Genomic DNA, 13,181 nt, shown 5'->3' with positions numbered 1-13,181 from the left:
CAAAGTCAAAAAAAAAACCACTGTTATGATCATATCAACCGAGTCTTTTGCAGCAAATCCAAGGACTCATAGATGGACCAGCAATGAAACCAATCAATAGTTGAATCGACCTTTCTTAATACGTCTCCACGCAATGGCTGCAACCATAGCTCCTCCTACAGCGTGAATCATACCCACGGTGATACTCTTCTGTTCCCCCCTGCAAATTTCAAAGAAGTTTTTTTTTTTTAATTTCAAAGAAGTTAGTCCAGTTTAAGAGATATTCAGATTGTTTCCAAACAGATGTTAGATTAGATTGTCAGATACCCACATCTAACACCTTCAAAAACTTGTTTTCGACGGATAAGATTACCTGAAATATTAAAGAGTGAGAGTAATTAGCAAAGAGTTTCACTCTCATTATGATGAGTATGTAAATAGTCCTCCTTACAAGCATTACGGTTACTCGGCAAATAAACGCAAAGTATGTAGTAACTTTGGGGTAGAGGCACATATCCAGCAGTGCAATGGCATATAGAGATCCCTCTGGACCCTGCCACACAAGTTAGAAAGAGTTTTACCTTTCAAGATTCCAAAGAAGAACCACTGCGTCTCTCTCTCTGTCTCCAAAACATGCTCTGACAAGTTCATTTAACTGGAAGAATAAAAGAAACATACCAGCATTCCAATGGGTGTTGATTGATCCTTGTAGGAAACTCCTTGGCTCTGTATGATTGAACAACCAATATAGAAACTTAAATACTAATAATGTGAAAAACTACTCATCTGTGGACCTTTCATGATGTGAGAGCAAGGAAACTATTCTGGTTGATAGATATACCTTGAGTATTGCCATTACAGCATGAGCACTTAAGAAGAGAAGAGAGCCAACAAGTGATCCCGCAAAGTACAGCTTCAAAAGGTAGGCCGGTCCCAAGGTTCTTGCGATCTAACAACAATGGGTTTATAAATATTCATTCATTCAAGGAAACATTTCACTCTGGAAAATTTAAACGTTAAGGAAAGAGGTCATACTCTGGTCCCAAAGTAGTAGAGTCCAATCATGTTCATGATGAGTTGACTGGTTCCAACATTACTAAAACCCGAAGTTATCAGCGTGTGTATACGTCCAGTCATAAAGGTGTACGATGATAGCTGCCGAAACATCATGTTTAAGTTAACTACACAAAGATCAAAAGACAAGAGCTGAACATCAAATAAAAGATAAAAGATTAGAGCTTTGGACGTTGTTGGTCTGACCACAAAATTTTTGATCATCCATTTCCGGTCGTAAACCTTCCACATAGTAAATACAGCAGCATTAGCTATTATCAATCCGAAAACAACACCATTAGCTCCATTAAACCAAGACTTCCTGCCAGAGGAAACCCAAAAAAAAAAAGAGTGAATATCATGGAGCACAAGTGAAAAGCCTACTCCTTTAACAAAAATCAAAATGGGACTAGCTCCTAGTCTATGCTCTATAAATGGAAAAGCATTAAAAGAGCTTTCTGCTGCTACTCAAAATCAAGAACTACACAGAAATGGTAAAAAAAAAAGTCTATTGATTTCTCATTGTTCTTTTTCTGATTCCTCACATATATACAAAAGCATTATTGATTTTGGAAAGCCAAAAAAAGAGTGAAATTAACCACATAAATCATATGCCTTAAACGCTAAATAAAGCTAGAAACTTTACAAATTCAAAGACGAGTTTTTTTTTTTGTTTTAAACTCAAAGACAAGTTTCTCCCAGAAAACAAAAGAAAGGTAGATTAGTACTAAATAGAAAATCATATCCAAGCTCAGTTTGTATAAGAAATGTAGAGTAAATAAGAAACAATACCATCCACGTTTTTGAAAGCCAGTGAAAACCCAAGGCTTAGGAGGAAGCTGAGGATCGAAGAACCCAGCTCTAGCTTCCAACAGACTTCCAGGTTTCAGCTTCAGATGGGTGTTTCTCAACGTGTTGGCAAAGAACCCATTGATTTCCTCCGACCGTAATACATGAGACGGAACAAAGCGGGTTACAAAAGATGAAGAAGGAAGATGGCGGCTCTGGCTCGAGTGAGAAAAAGCGAGCTTCTTCTTCTTCATTAGAGATTTAGTTAGCTGCGAAGTAGAGGAGCCAACGACGACGACGAACCTGCGAGAGAAAAGCGCATGCATTTTCTTTTGTCTTTTTCTTCCAACAAATTCATTTCAAATTTTACCAAATTGAGCATATATGATATAGAAGAAGAAGAAGACAAAAAGGACGTAACTTCTGTACGTATATTATAGTATTATCATGAGGTATGTGTGTTACCAACGTCAGCTTTTTTTTCTTTCAAATAGTGCAATATTTGTAAACAAAATATGATATCACACTAGTTTAGTGATTACAACTTTTATTCTAAGGTAAAACATAAATATTTTCTCAAGACTTTTTTTTTTTTTTTTGGTGTAAATTTCTCAAGATTGTTGGGAAGTTGTAAATATTTATTGAAACATAACATACATCTATCAATCAGATTAACAATATAAATTATATATACACATTCAAGTGAAATAATTAAGCTACAAAATCAGAAAGACCACCAGCCATTATCCGTTCCCACGGATCTTTTAAGGTTAGAGGAACCCGAGATATTACTCTACAGTGCCAGAAAGTTTGACCACCATTCAAAATAGTTAGTATGTAATCTACAATATTAGATCAAACTTTTTTTTTTACCGTTTCTTTACAATTAATTATTATTGGAATAAAACAGGAGAATAATAGACTATAGTTCTTTCAGGATGGTATATGTTCAGGCTAAGTTTATAGGTTTTGGAATTCATACCGGTGGATACTGTTTGTTTGAATTATTGGTTTCAATTAGACTGACATACTTCATGAGGCAATTTGGACATTCTGTTGTTCCTTCTGATTATCTTATTTTCTGGAAGGGATTAATCATTGTGGTGGCTGGTGAGTAATAATACTCTCAATATGAATGTTAACACCTTCCAATCACTATCTTTGAAGTTTGTGGTAACTATGATTATACAATGAACCAAATAAAAATTATCCTTAACCAATTCTTTCTTAGTCAGTCACACAATCAAGAGAAACGACAAAGCCTAAAGAAGAAAAGGGCAAAATATCAAAATTGAAAGTAAGAGCCTTTCTTAAAAATAAGATTAACACTTTGAGGGTATAAGTCCAATTATAATAACCTTAATTTTTCTTACACGACATCGTCCTCTCTTCCTTTCCTCCTCTGTAAATTTTCAGAATGGCCTCAAAGCTCAAACCTTTCACCAATCTCCGTCGCTACAAACCATCTCCACTCAACCAGAACCGATCACTATCCTCAAACCCCACTTCCCAATCGAACTACAGGAAGCAAACCTCACTCGCGAACCTCCTCCAACGTCACGGTTTCCCTCCCTCATCTCTCCGACACTTCCTCTCACGAAACACCTTCCTCTCAAACTCAGATCTATCCGAAACCGAAGCTTCTCTCTCCATCTTACTATCCCTCAAACTCCCTCAGAAACAACTCGTCTCCTTGATCAACGACTGCCCCAACGTCCTCCGACCAAACTTCCTTAGAAAATGGAAACTTCCTCTCTCGGGGACCATCTCCTCTTCAGCAATCAAAACCGTCCTCGAACACTCGAGTAGATTCGGAATCAACCCAGATAAGTTTCACGAATGCACTAACGTCCTTAAAGGTTTAGGCTTTTGCGATAGTACTGTAAGTAAAGTTCTTGAAGCCTTCCCTAACGTTCTTGCACTGAACGAGGTTGAAATCCACAGAAAGGTTGAGTTTTTGATTGGAATCGATGTTCCTAACGTTGAGAGGTTCTTTCACGTTTTCCCCGAGATCTTAGGGATTAGTATTGACTCTAAGCTTAAGCCGTTACTCGATGAGTTTATAAGGATCGGGTTTAGTAAAGAGGAGATCAAGAAAGAGATTTTCAGAGAGCCGAGGGTTCTTGGTTTAGAGTTGGGAGAGCTTTCAAGATGTTTGGAGTTGATCAAGTCGTTGAAATGCCGTGAAGTGATTAAAGATGAGATTCTTAAAGAAGGATTGTTTCGTGCAGGGTTTGAAGTGAAGGTTAGAGTTGATTGTTTATGCAGACACGGGTTGATTCGGAGAGAGGCCTTCAAGGTTGTGTGGAAAGAGCCGAGGGTGGTTTTGTACGAGGTGGATGAGGTAGAGAAGAAGGTTGAGTTTGAGTGAACTGTTGCAGGAACCTATTCCAGTTACGCAACTTGTAAGGGAAACAGCTACTGTGATGCAAGAGTTCAGTTCACTCAATCAGGGTAAATACATTTGGAGATCTATATGGTTACTTCCTCCTATACTACTCTCAACAGGGTTAAGAAGAATGCTAAAGCAAAACAGTAAGCATAAACTAGACTACTGAATCTTGCTTCTGTTTTTTGTTTCCTTGTCCTTTTGTAATGGTGGTGTGAGGCCGTTTGGAGTTTCTTTACTAGTGGCTGGGTACTATGACAAGGGTCCACAGTTGTATCAGGTATGTATGTACAACATTAAAGATGTATAACCCATTACTCCATTAGTGCTCGTCTTTAAAAACATCTTATTCACAATTTCGTTTTTCACTTGGGTGGATCCGTCTGGCTCTTATTTCGGATGCTAAGACATTTCTTGAGAAGAGGTGATCAGCTTTTACCTGTGTGTGATTTAATAATAGAGTATCTGTTCTTGGAAGCATGTCATGACATCATGAGTCTCTCTTTAGGTACACTGAAGACATGGAACTTGATGACGCCATTCACACTGCGATATTGACATTGAAGGAAGGGTGAGACATTTTACCAAACTCTATTTATATATATATTACTATACTCTAGTTCAGAATTTTTCTCTACAATCCTAACATCCGTTTGTGTCTTTCTTTCTTGGCTGTGACTTTTTTCACAGTTTCGAGGGAGAAATCTCAAGCAAAAACATTGAGATTGGCGAAATTGGTGCTGACAAAGTGTTTAGGTAACGTCTTCAAACTAATAGAAATCAAAAGAATCTATGCTATCTGCCATCAAAGAGGCTGTTGTTATGTGTAGGGTGCTAACTCCGGTTACTTTGCTGAAGTCGAGTAAACTTTCAGTTGGCCGTGCAACAAACCAGGATTTGAATCCCAAATACTATCTTTTGTTTCTTCTTGCTGGTTGCACAAACTTGTTGGTTAGATTATTGCTTCTGTAAAACGTTTGGAGCTTGTTAAGACTCGGAGACCAATTTGGATTATGTCTTCTTTTTCATGAAATGTCTCTCCCACAATCAGAGAGATTACTTGGGCCAAAATGAGAAAAGAGAAGTAAAATCAGCTAATCTGAGCCATTTTTGGTTTACATGAATGAGAGATAGTTCTTCAGCAACTTAGATGTAAAGTTTATTTTTTTGGATTATGTCTTCTTTTGTCAGCAAGTCTTGTCTAAGTAAGCAATGTGGCTCTCCGGATCCATGCATAAATACCAGCTTTTGAGTATAGACATGCCATAATCATGTATCTCCAACGCAAGGATTAAGAAACTAACTCTCATGAACAACGTTAATTACTTAATATCACCACCAAACCTTCATTACTTAATTAATTTATCTTTTAACCATTCAAAGTAGTTGTTACACATTCGCTACTAGATACTCCAGAAATAATCAAAAATATTTGGAATAGTAAGTATTAGCGACAATTGAAGTTAACTCCAAGTAATAATCCAAACAATTATTGCAAAATATTCACAACTACATAGTGGATTATGAGTGGATTTAGAAGACTCGAAACCTAGGAGTGTAAAAAGGATGTTATCATTTTAAAATTCACATAAAAGTAGGACACACATCCAGTTAAATGTCTAAATATGATTGATTGGTCAGTACGCTGCAGGATTAAAGATAGACAATGAAAACACACACGAGCTTAAAGACCATGAAAACATAGGGGATGTCAAAAACACAAGCATAAACTAATATAGTCTTAGAAATAAGTCTTGACAAAAGAAGAGCTGGAGTCTCGAGACAAAAGATGGAAGAAAGGGATTACATAGACGATCACAACCAACATAAAACAAAAGCAAAGAGTTTCCACCTCCGCCTCCACCTCTCTTTGGTAAAGTCAAAACAGAGTAAGAAATCTTCAACCCCGTCAACTGGGATCAGGCTCTATATCATCACATCTGTCATGAGCAAAAAAGTAGGTGTTTCCGTTGACAGACGCCCCTCGCTGATGCACATCTTTCTCCCACTTGGGCTTCGCCTCTTCGAGGACTCTCCATGATGAATCAGAGCTGCTCATTTCAAAGATTTCGCACCTGAAAACGCTTTTTACTGATCCAGCGACACTGTAGTCATCCACAAACCTCAGGATTTTGTGGTCGCGCTTCTTATTCTTATCCTCCGAGTATCCGATGGCGTAAATGTCAGCTTGCCTTGAAGCTTTCTCCTCTCGGTCCGATCCACCTTGATTGACACAGGTAAGGGGTCCACACCACCAGCTTCGAGAGGACCTTAGCCACGCATAACACCAACCCATCGCAGTGATATACTGCGGATATCTCCAACTGATTAAGCAGATCTACCTGCTTTACCGATACATCTCCTTGATGGTAAGTAGACCTTGTTATTCATCTTCACGAACCCCACAAGAAACTCATCTGCTGCTTTTTTACCCAAAACCACCCAGCTTTTCGTTATACCCTCCCAAGTAGATCCAACCCTCGTCAGTATCTTCTCCCCAAGATCGCTCATCCTCTCGCCGCTATTGAAATATTAGGGTTTTCCTCCAAATCTGTTTCCGCCTTCTTCCTCGTCTATTATTATATATACTAGATACTTTCTCCGCCATAATATATTTAAATTTGTTATATTTATCATTTTTATTTATATATGAATTTTTATATATTAAATTATATATAATTAATTTTAAAATTTGATTTTTTTTTTTTAGTTTGAAGTAAATATTTCTATTATATGTAACACAATTAACTAATAAAATATGAAGAATCAAGTCCGAAATTTTAGAGTTATGTAAAAAAATATAATTATGTTTAGAATATAAATTATCTTAGTTTAAAAGATCTAAATCTCATCTCGAATAAATTCACGAAAATAAAAAAAGTACTCCAATAACCTACTTAAAATATAAAACCTCCTTTTCAAAAAAAATATACTTAATAATATTTTTTTACTTGTAATAGTTGAAAACAGGCAATTGAATATCGATCTAGAATATTATTTTAATATATCTAACGGTAAAATATTAATTGTAATAAACAAATTTTGAGTTTTGTAATACTACATGAATTAGAAGTCTTTAAAATTTACTATCTATTTTATTAACATAATATATTTTTATTCATTTATTACTTTGACGTTTCAAAATATTGCTTTAGTTTTATTTGTATATTAATTTTTTTAATAATTTAGTTTCTTTTTAAGTAATTTAAAATTATCAAGAATATACTATATTTAAAATTATTAATTTAAATATATCCAAATATGATGTCTCATTTTTATGTGTGTTTGCGTTGAACATATTTAATTTTTAATTTGTATATTTAATAACACTTTGTTGCGTGTCGTACTATGGTTTTAATAAATGTGTTATCATTTCATTTTTATTACTACTAACATGATTTTTTAGTGATCAGTGATAATGTATTTTTAACGTTATGTATTATATTTTACCGTATATTTTCTAATTCTTCACGCTGGCACTTTTTTAAAATCATTTTAATTAGATAATAGGTTTAAAGATGTAAATAAAATTGTGTATGTTGTAAATTTAGACTTTTTAGTGTAACTGAGCACTATCAATTATGAAAATTATATTATGATTTTATTTTACTAAATCTTTTTTTTTGTGTATATTTTTTGTTTTATTTTGTATTTTTACAATTTTATTGCATTATTCTTTAATTGCAGAGAATTGTTATTTCCAATTTTTGTTTCATATACCTTAAAAGTCTTCGGTTGATTTTTGTTTGTTTTGTTTCTCCAATTACAATGTACAGTTCGACCGTTTTTTTTATTTTTGGATCAAACTACTAATATCATCAGATAGAAAAGCTTAAACTCCAAGAATGAAGTGAATATTTGTGTTAGAGAAAATTGATTTAGCCACTAATATAGTGAGATATTATAATATTAGAAGGTATGAAAACTCTTCTATGTTGTCATATGCTGAACATAATTAAGTTGTTATCAATTGATTTTATATTTGTGATAACTGAAAATACATTTTTATGTCTTCCTTACATCATCCTTAATTTGTTTACGGTTAAACAATTTCTAATATTCTGAGAGTAACATAATATTAGATGTTGATTATTTCCTTCCAATTATGAATGCACATAATGAGAGAAATTCAAGGTGAGACCACTTTACAATTTTGTCCTCATATCTATATGGAGTTAGTATATAGATTACTCTATCTGTTTCAAAATGTAATCAGTTTTAATTAAAATCTGTAATATTTAAAAGTTATTAATTTAAAAAACTATCATTTAACATATAAATTTAATCAATTACACAGTAATTTACATAATTTAATTGGCCACACAATATCCAATAAATATAAAGTTACATTGAAATATAAAAACAATTTATATAGTGAAACAAAAAATACTTTTAAACCATTATATTATAAAACAAAGGAAATATTCAAATTATATTGAAACATTAGAATAGTAAGAATCAGAAAAGTTGAAATCTCAACATCAATCTTTTACGTCGGCCATGCCTTAGATCATCTCCATGTATTGCTTTATTTGTTTCTCTAAAATAGAGGAATCTCATAATAGAGATGGATTTGTCTCCGCTGTATTTTCTATTTTCTCTCGTAAAAAAGAATATTCTTAATATATTTTTTTCTAAGTTTACAAATAATATTTTTTATTTGTGAAAGTTGAAAACCAACCCAATTTATTTTAGTATTTTATAAAAATTATGATATTTTTTACACTAAATATTTCTTTACAAACTATTATGTAAAAAAAATGTTTATATAAATAATATATTTCACTAAAAAAATATTTTTGGTTATAATTGTTTCAGTAAAAAATTAAAGGATCATTTTGTAAAAATAAATAGAGGAGGTGACATGGCAAAATAGAGTTTCTCATTGGCCGATTATTTTTGCCTACGTGGACACTCTATTTGAGGCTTATATCCTCTAGTTTTAATTAAAATATGTAATATTTAAAAGTTATTACTTTAGAAAACTATCATTTAATATATAAATTTAATCAATTACACAGTAATTTACATAATTTAATTGGCCACACAATATCCAATAAGTATAAAGTTACATTGAAATATAAAAACAATTTATATAGTGAAACAAAAAATACTTTTAAACCATTATAATATAAAACAAAGGGAATATTCAAATTATATTGAAATATTAGAATAGTAAGAATCAGAAAACCTGAAATCTCAACGTTGATCATTTTACGTCGGCCATGCCTTAGACAATCTCCAATGTATTCCTCTATTTTTTCTCTAAAATAGAGAAATTTCATAACATAGATAGATTTGTCTCCGATGTATTTTTCTATTTTCTCTCATGAAAAAAGAATATTCTTGATATATTCTTTTTTAAGTTTACAAATAATACTTTTTATTTGTGAAAGTTGAAAACCAACCCAATTTATTTTAGTACTTTATAAAATTATGATATTATTTACAATAAATATTTTTTTACAAACTATTATGTAAACAAAAAATATAATTTAATTTATATAAATATTATATTTCACTAAAAAAATATTTTCGATTATTATTGTTTAAGTAAAAAGTAAAAGGATCATTTTGTAAAAACAAATAGAGCACGTGACATGGCAAAAATATAGTTTCTCATTGGCTGATTATTTTCGCCTACGTGGACACTCTATCTAAGGATTATATCCTCCTTTTATTACAACAATTTTAACTGTTCATTTAAAAACAAATACTTTTATAATTATTATAAATCGTAAAAATAAAATTTATTTTTTCCACCGGATTTCTGAAAGAATTTTGAAACTCTAAACTCCAAACGTAATTTAAAACTCTAAATTCTAAGAAAATTTAACAGTTAAACTCAAATCTTAGAAGTATACCTTAAACCCTATACTACAAACACCAAAACCCAAATTTTAAACTTTAAACCCTGAATTTTAAACAAACGCTTAATCTTTAAACTATAAACTTAACCATAAACTTTATTCTCCATGAAAATACTCTTATAATTTAAATTTATAAATAACAAAATTTTAACCTTAGACTTTATTATATTCAAATGTAAAAAAATTAAATCCAAATATAATAACAAATAATAGTCATAATATAAGTAAATAAAAACTGTTTTCTCATTGGTTTATAACAAATACAGTAATATAATGTATCATAGTAAGTGTTATATTTCATGCTTTGCGTGATAATTTTTATGCACAATTCATATTTTAAAATTTTTGTTTAATATTAATAAGGCTCAAAGGAATTTATTATGTTTTGCTAATCCATTCGAACTCTGTATCAATCTAGTTGAGTATTTTTACTTTTAATGACTTGTTGGGCCTAAATGATCTTGTGTAAGATACTTGGGAAACAATGTCTGAAGTTTGGTTGTATATTTTATGACCTAGTTAGTTTGTCCAAGTTTGTTATTTATAACAATTTATAAAAAGGGGTTGTAAATAGTGTAAGTTTTATTATTACATTACAGACTATGGATCATTTGGCCGAATGATCGTATTTTAATAGGCGAGTTTGTCCAAGTTTATTCCTCTTAACTTTCAGTCTGAGGGATAATGATAATAGATTGAAATGCAGTTTATATGAAAATCAGACTCATGATTGTTTCATCTAATGACGTCTGCAGAAGGAAATCTGTGATTATTCTTCTTCTCAAGACTGGATATTCTGACCTGATTTTATTACTGTCTACAGAGAGAGAAAGAGAGATCCATCTCATGAATATATTTGATGTATAGTTTTCTAGCACATATGGATTCTTGTAGTTAGTATAGTTATTCTTGATTTATTCTAAACTAATTCGGTTGTGGTATTAGAACATTTATTATTGTATTGGTGTAAAAATTTTAAACTTTGTTATGGAAATATGTGATAAGCATTGAACCCATATTTATTGATTTAATGGGGTGGGAAGTATTTGCTAAATCTTATAAAGCGTTATTTTAATGAGTTCTAGAAAAACATAGCAAACCATGGAGGACATAATTTAAATAAAAAACAAAAAACCACATGGGTGCAAAAACATTATTCAAACCGCAAAATTTGACTCAAGACAATGTATAATCTTCTATTATTCATTTAGTGCCTTCTTAAACACCTTCACAGCTGCTGATACGCGAGACTTATTGGTGGCGAGACCACTGGAAGAGATTCCTGCAGATGATGATTCCTAATGGTCATTACCACCAGCTTTAGCCTTAGAGAGTACTAAGTTAGGGCAGGCATGTCATATCCATTATCATCGTCACCCATCCTATTAAACCGAAAGACATAATTATTTGCATATTACAGAGGAACATGAATGAAATATATGTTGCAATTTACGTTGGCAACAAAGTCGGGGAGTGGCTGATGGTCACCCTCGTTCTTGATGCAAGATATCATGAGGGTTTGTGGTTGGCAGTAAAATTGTATCTTCTTAACCTGACCTGGAAGCTGTATGTCTTACCAAACCATATCTGCAATGAATGGAGGTGGCTACAAACCTATAAGCTATTCATTAGATCGCAGATATTATCTATTATTCCAACTTAATCAAAAATCTAAGAAAGCATAACTGATAGAGTAAAACGCAGACGGTATCGATGTTAATTTTATTAGGAAATTTGCCTCCTACAATCTTAGGATTGATGTTAGTCCCGACAACAACTCTTGGATCACCTCCAAAGCCGTCCAGTTTGTTGTGAAACATCACTGCTTGTGAGTCAAACAGACTCAAAAGACAGATACATAACTGCCAACAGAAAACCATAATATGAAATAACCAGCATATAGTTTATCAGATATGAAAGTGATGAATGAATTTATATTAAGAGCTACTAACTTATCCTTTTTAACCGGCCATGAGACGGTGGTGGAAGGTGGCGAGACGGTTGATTTATCGTACAAAAAAATCTGAAAAAAATCTTTAAACGGAGTTTTGAAGAATTATGAGTACAAAAACCAGAAATATTATAAAAAAAATTGCTCATGAGCTTCACGAACAGAAACCTTAGAATCGATGAAGATCATGTCAATTCCCATCAACTCCCCACCGCGTTAAATGCTTCCCAGAATCTGAGCAATCTAACCTCGATGGTCGAAGAACACCTAACAGCCTTCAAATCAGAAAGTAGAACAGACTGGTTAGCCGTTATATCGAGAAAGAAATATTGTATGATATTGGAGTTGTGAGGATGATTCTCAATGCATGAGGCCTAACCTTTTTAATAGCTGTAGATCAACCACTTAGAAGAGGATAGAGAGACATTGAATGCATAATCGTGGTTGTAGTGGGTCGTAAGTGTAAAGAACTGATTAATGAGGTTGAATCAATGTTGAATCAATGAACTTGTAACGATTGGGGTAAGTAACCAAATATGAAACGACGCCAACAGATAGAGACGCAAAGATTACACCGACGAACTATCTCTCTAAGAAAATCATAACTCCATAGATGCTAGAGTTGAAACGCAGGACGAACCCTAACGGCGGAAACAATTTGGAAAAAGAAGAAGACTCACGGACCAATATTCATTAAGTTTCAGCGCAATTTAATATCAAACAATCTTTGTTAATAAAAAAAAAACGTCTACAAACTCATAAAAATCGTTTTATCAAATCTTTACCTTTAAAACCCATCCCAAATCTCCGATCAATCCACTCGATGTCATCTATTTCTCACACGCCACAAGCAAACTTCCATCCATACAAAAATATATATAACACTCGAGCAATTGAATTACTCAGCAAAATTAACTAAAATCATTGAAAATGTGACAAATGAACAAAATCATCTTATAAATAATTGTATAAATTTATCCGAACAACTTTCTTCAAAACTCCTTTTATGTTAGATGATCTTCTTTAAAACTTTTAGGTAATTTTGTTTTGCAGATTATTCTTTAATATAATTTTTGAAGTTATGTATAATCAATATTCCTTCATTTAGAAATAGCATATATTATGTTTATGTGATTGATTATATGAATGC

At 32.5% G+C, this 13,181-nt stretch overlaps 2 protein-coding genes across 3 annotated transcripts; one reads left to right on the top strand and one right to left on the bottom strand.

The window, feature by feature from the left end:
* Positions 1–115: 115 nt before the first annotated feature.
* Positions 116–2,147, bottom strand: LOC106298141 (rhomboid-like protein 17, chloroplastic). Its single transcript, XM_013734224.1, has 8 exons — positions 1,825–2,147; positions 1,294–1,354; positions 1,015–1,134; positions 821–928; positions 658–705; positions 431–532; positions 311–352; positions 116–199 (listed from the first exon to the last, which is right to left on the bottom strand). The coding sequence occupies exons 1-8, from the start codon at positions 2,145–2,147 to the stop codon at positions 116–118; spliced, it is 888 nt and encodes a 295-aa protein (XP_013589678.1).
* A 1,079-nt stretch (positions 2,148–3,226) lies between these two features.
* Positions 3,227–5,429, top strand: LOC106300769 (proteasome subunit alpha type-2-A-like). 2 transcript variants are annotated; one of them, XM_013736982.1, is made up of 6 exons: positions 4,262–4,356; positions 4,453–4,490; positions 4,618–4,634; positions 4,719–4,781; positions 4,901–4,966; positions 5,041–5,429. In XM_013736982.1, the coding sequence occupies exons 1-6, from the start codon at positions 4,341–4,343 to the stop codon at positions 5,180–5,182; spliced, it is 342 nt and encodes a 113-aa protein (XP_013592436.1). In that variant the 5' UTR covers positions 4,262–4,340; the 3' UTR covers positions 5,183–5,429. The 2 variants fall into 2 exon arrangements, with proteins under 2 accessions (XP_013592435.1, XP_013592436.1); XM_013736981.1 differs by having other exon boundaries at positions 3,227–4,356; positions 4,901–5,411.
* Positions 5,430–13,181: the final 7,752 nt, after the last annotated feature.

The sequence above is a fragment of the Brassica oleracea genome, chromosome C6 (genome assembly GCF_000695525.1).
Source record: "Brassica oleracea var. oleracea cultivar TO1000 chromosome C6, BOL, whole genome shotgun sequence".
Classification (NCBI taxonomy): domain Eukaryota; kingdom Viridiplantae; phylum Streptophyta; class Magnoliopsida; order Brassicales; family Brassicaceae; genus Brassica; species Brassica oleracea.
Note: the sequence above shows the minus strand (reverse complement) of the source record. Positions and strands in the feature narration are given on the sequence as shown.

Bases quoted from the DNA above. Each gene is read 5' to 3' on its own strand.
- LOC106298141 (XM_013734224.1), bottom strand. From the start codon at position 2,147: ATGCATGCGCTTTTCTCTCGCAGGTTCGTCGTCGTCGTTGGCTCCTCT. The intron at 706-820 runs GTATATCTATCA...TCAATCATACAG, and splicing joins CTGTAATGGCAATACTCAAG to AGCCAAGGAGTTTCCTACAA. The intron at 533-657 runs GTATGTTTCTTT...CTTGTGTGGCAG, and splicing joins CAACACCCATTGGAATGCTG to GGTCCAGAGGGATCTCTATA.
- LOC106300769 (XM_013736981.1), top strand. From the start codon at position 3,239: ATGGCCTCAAAGCTCAAACCTTTCACCAATCTCCGTCGCTACAAACCA.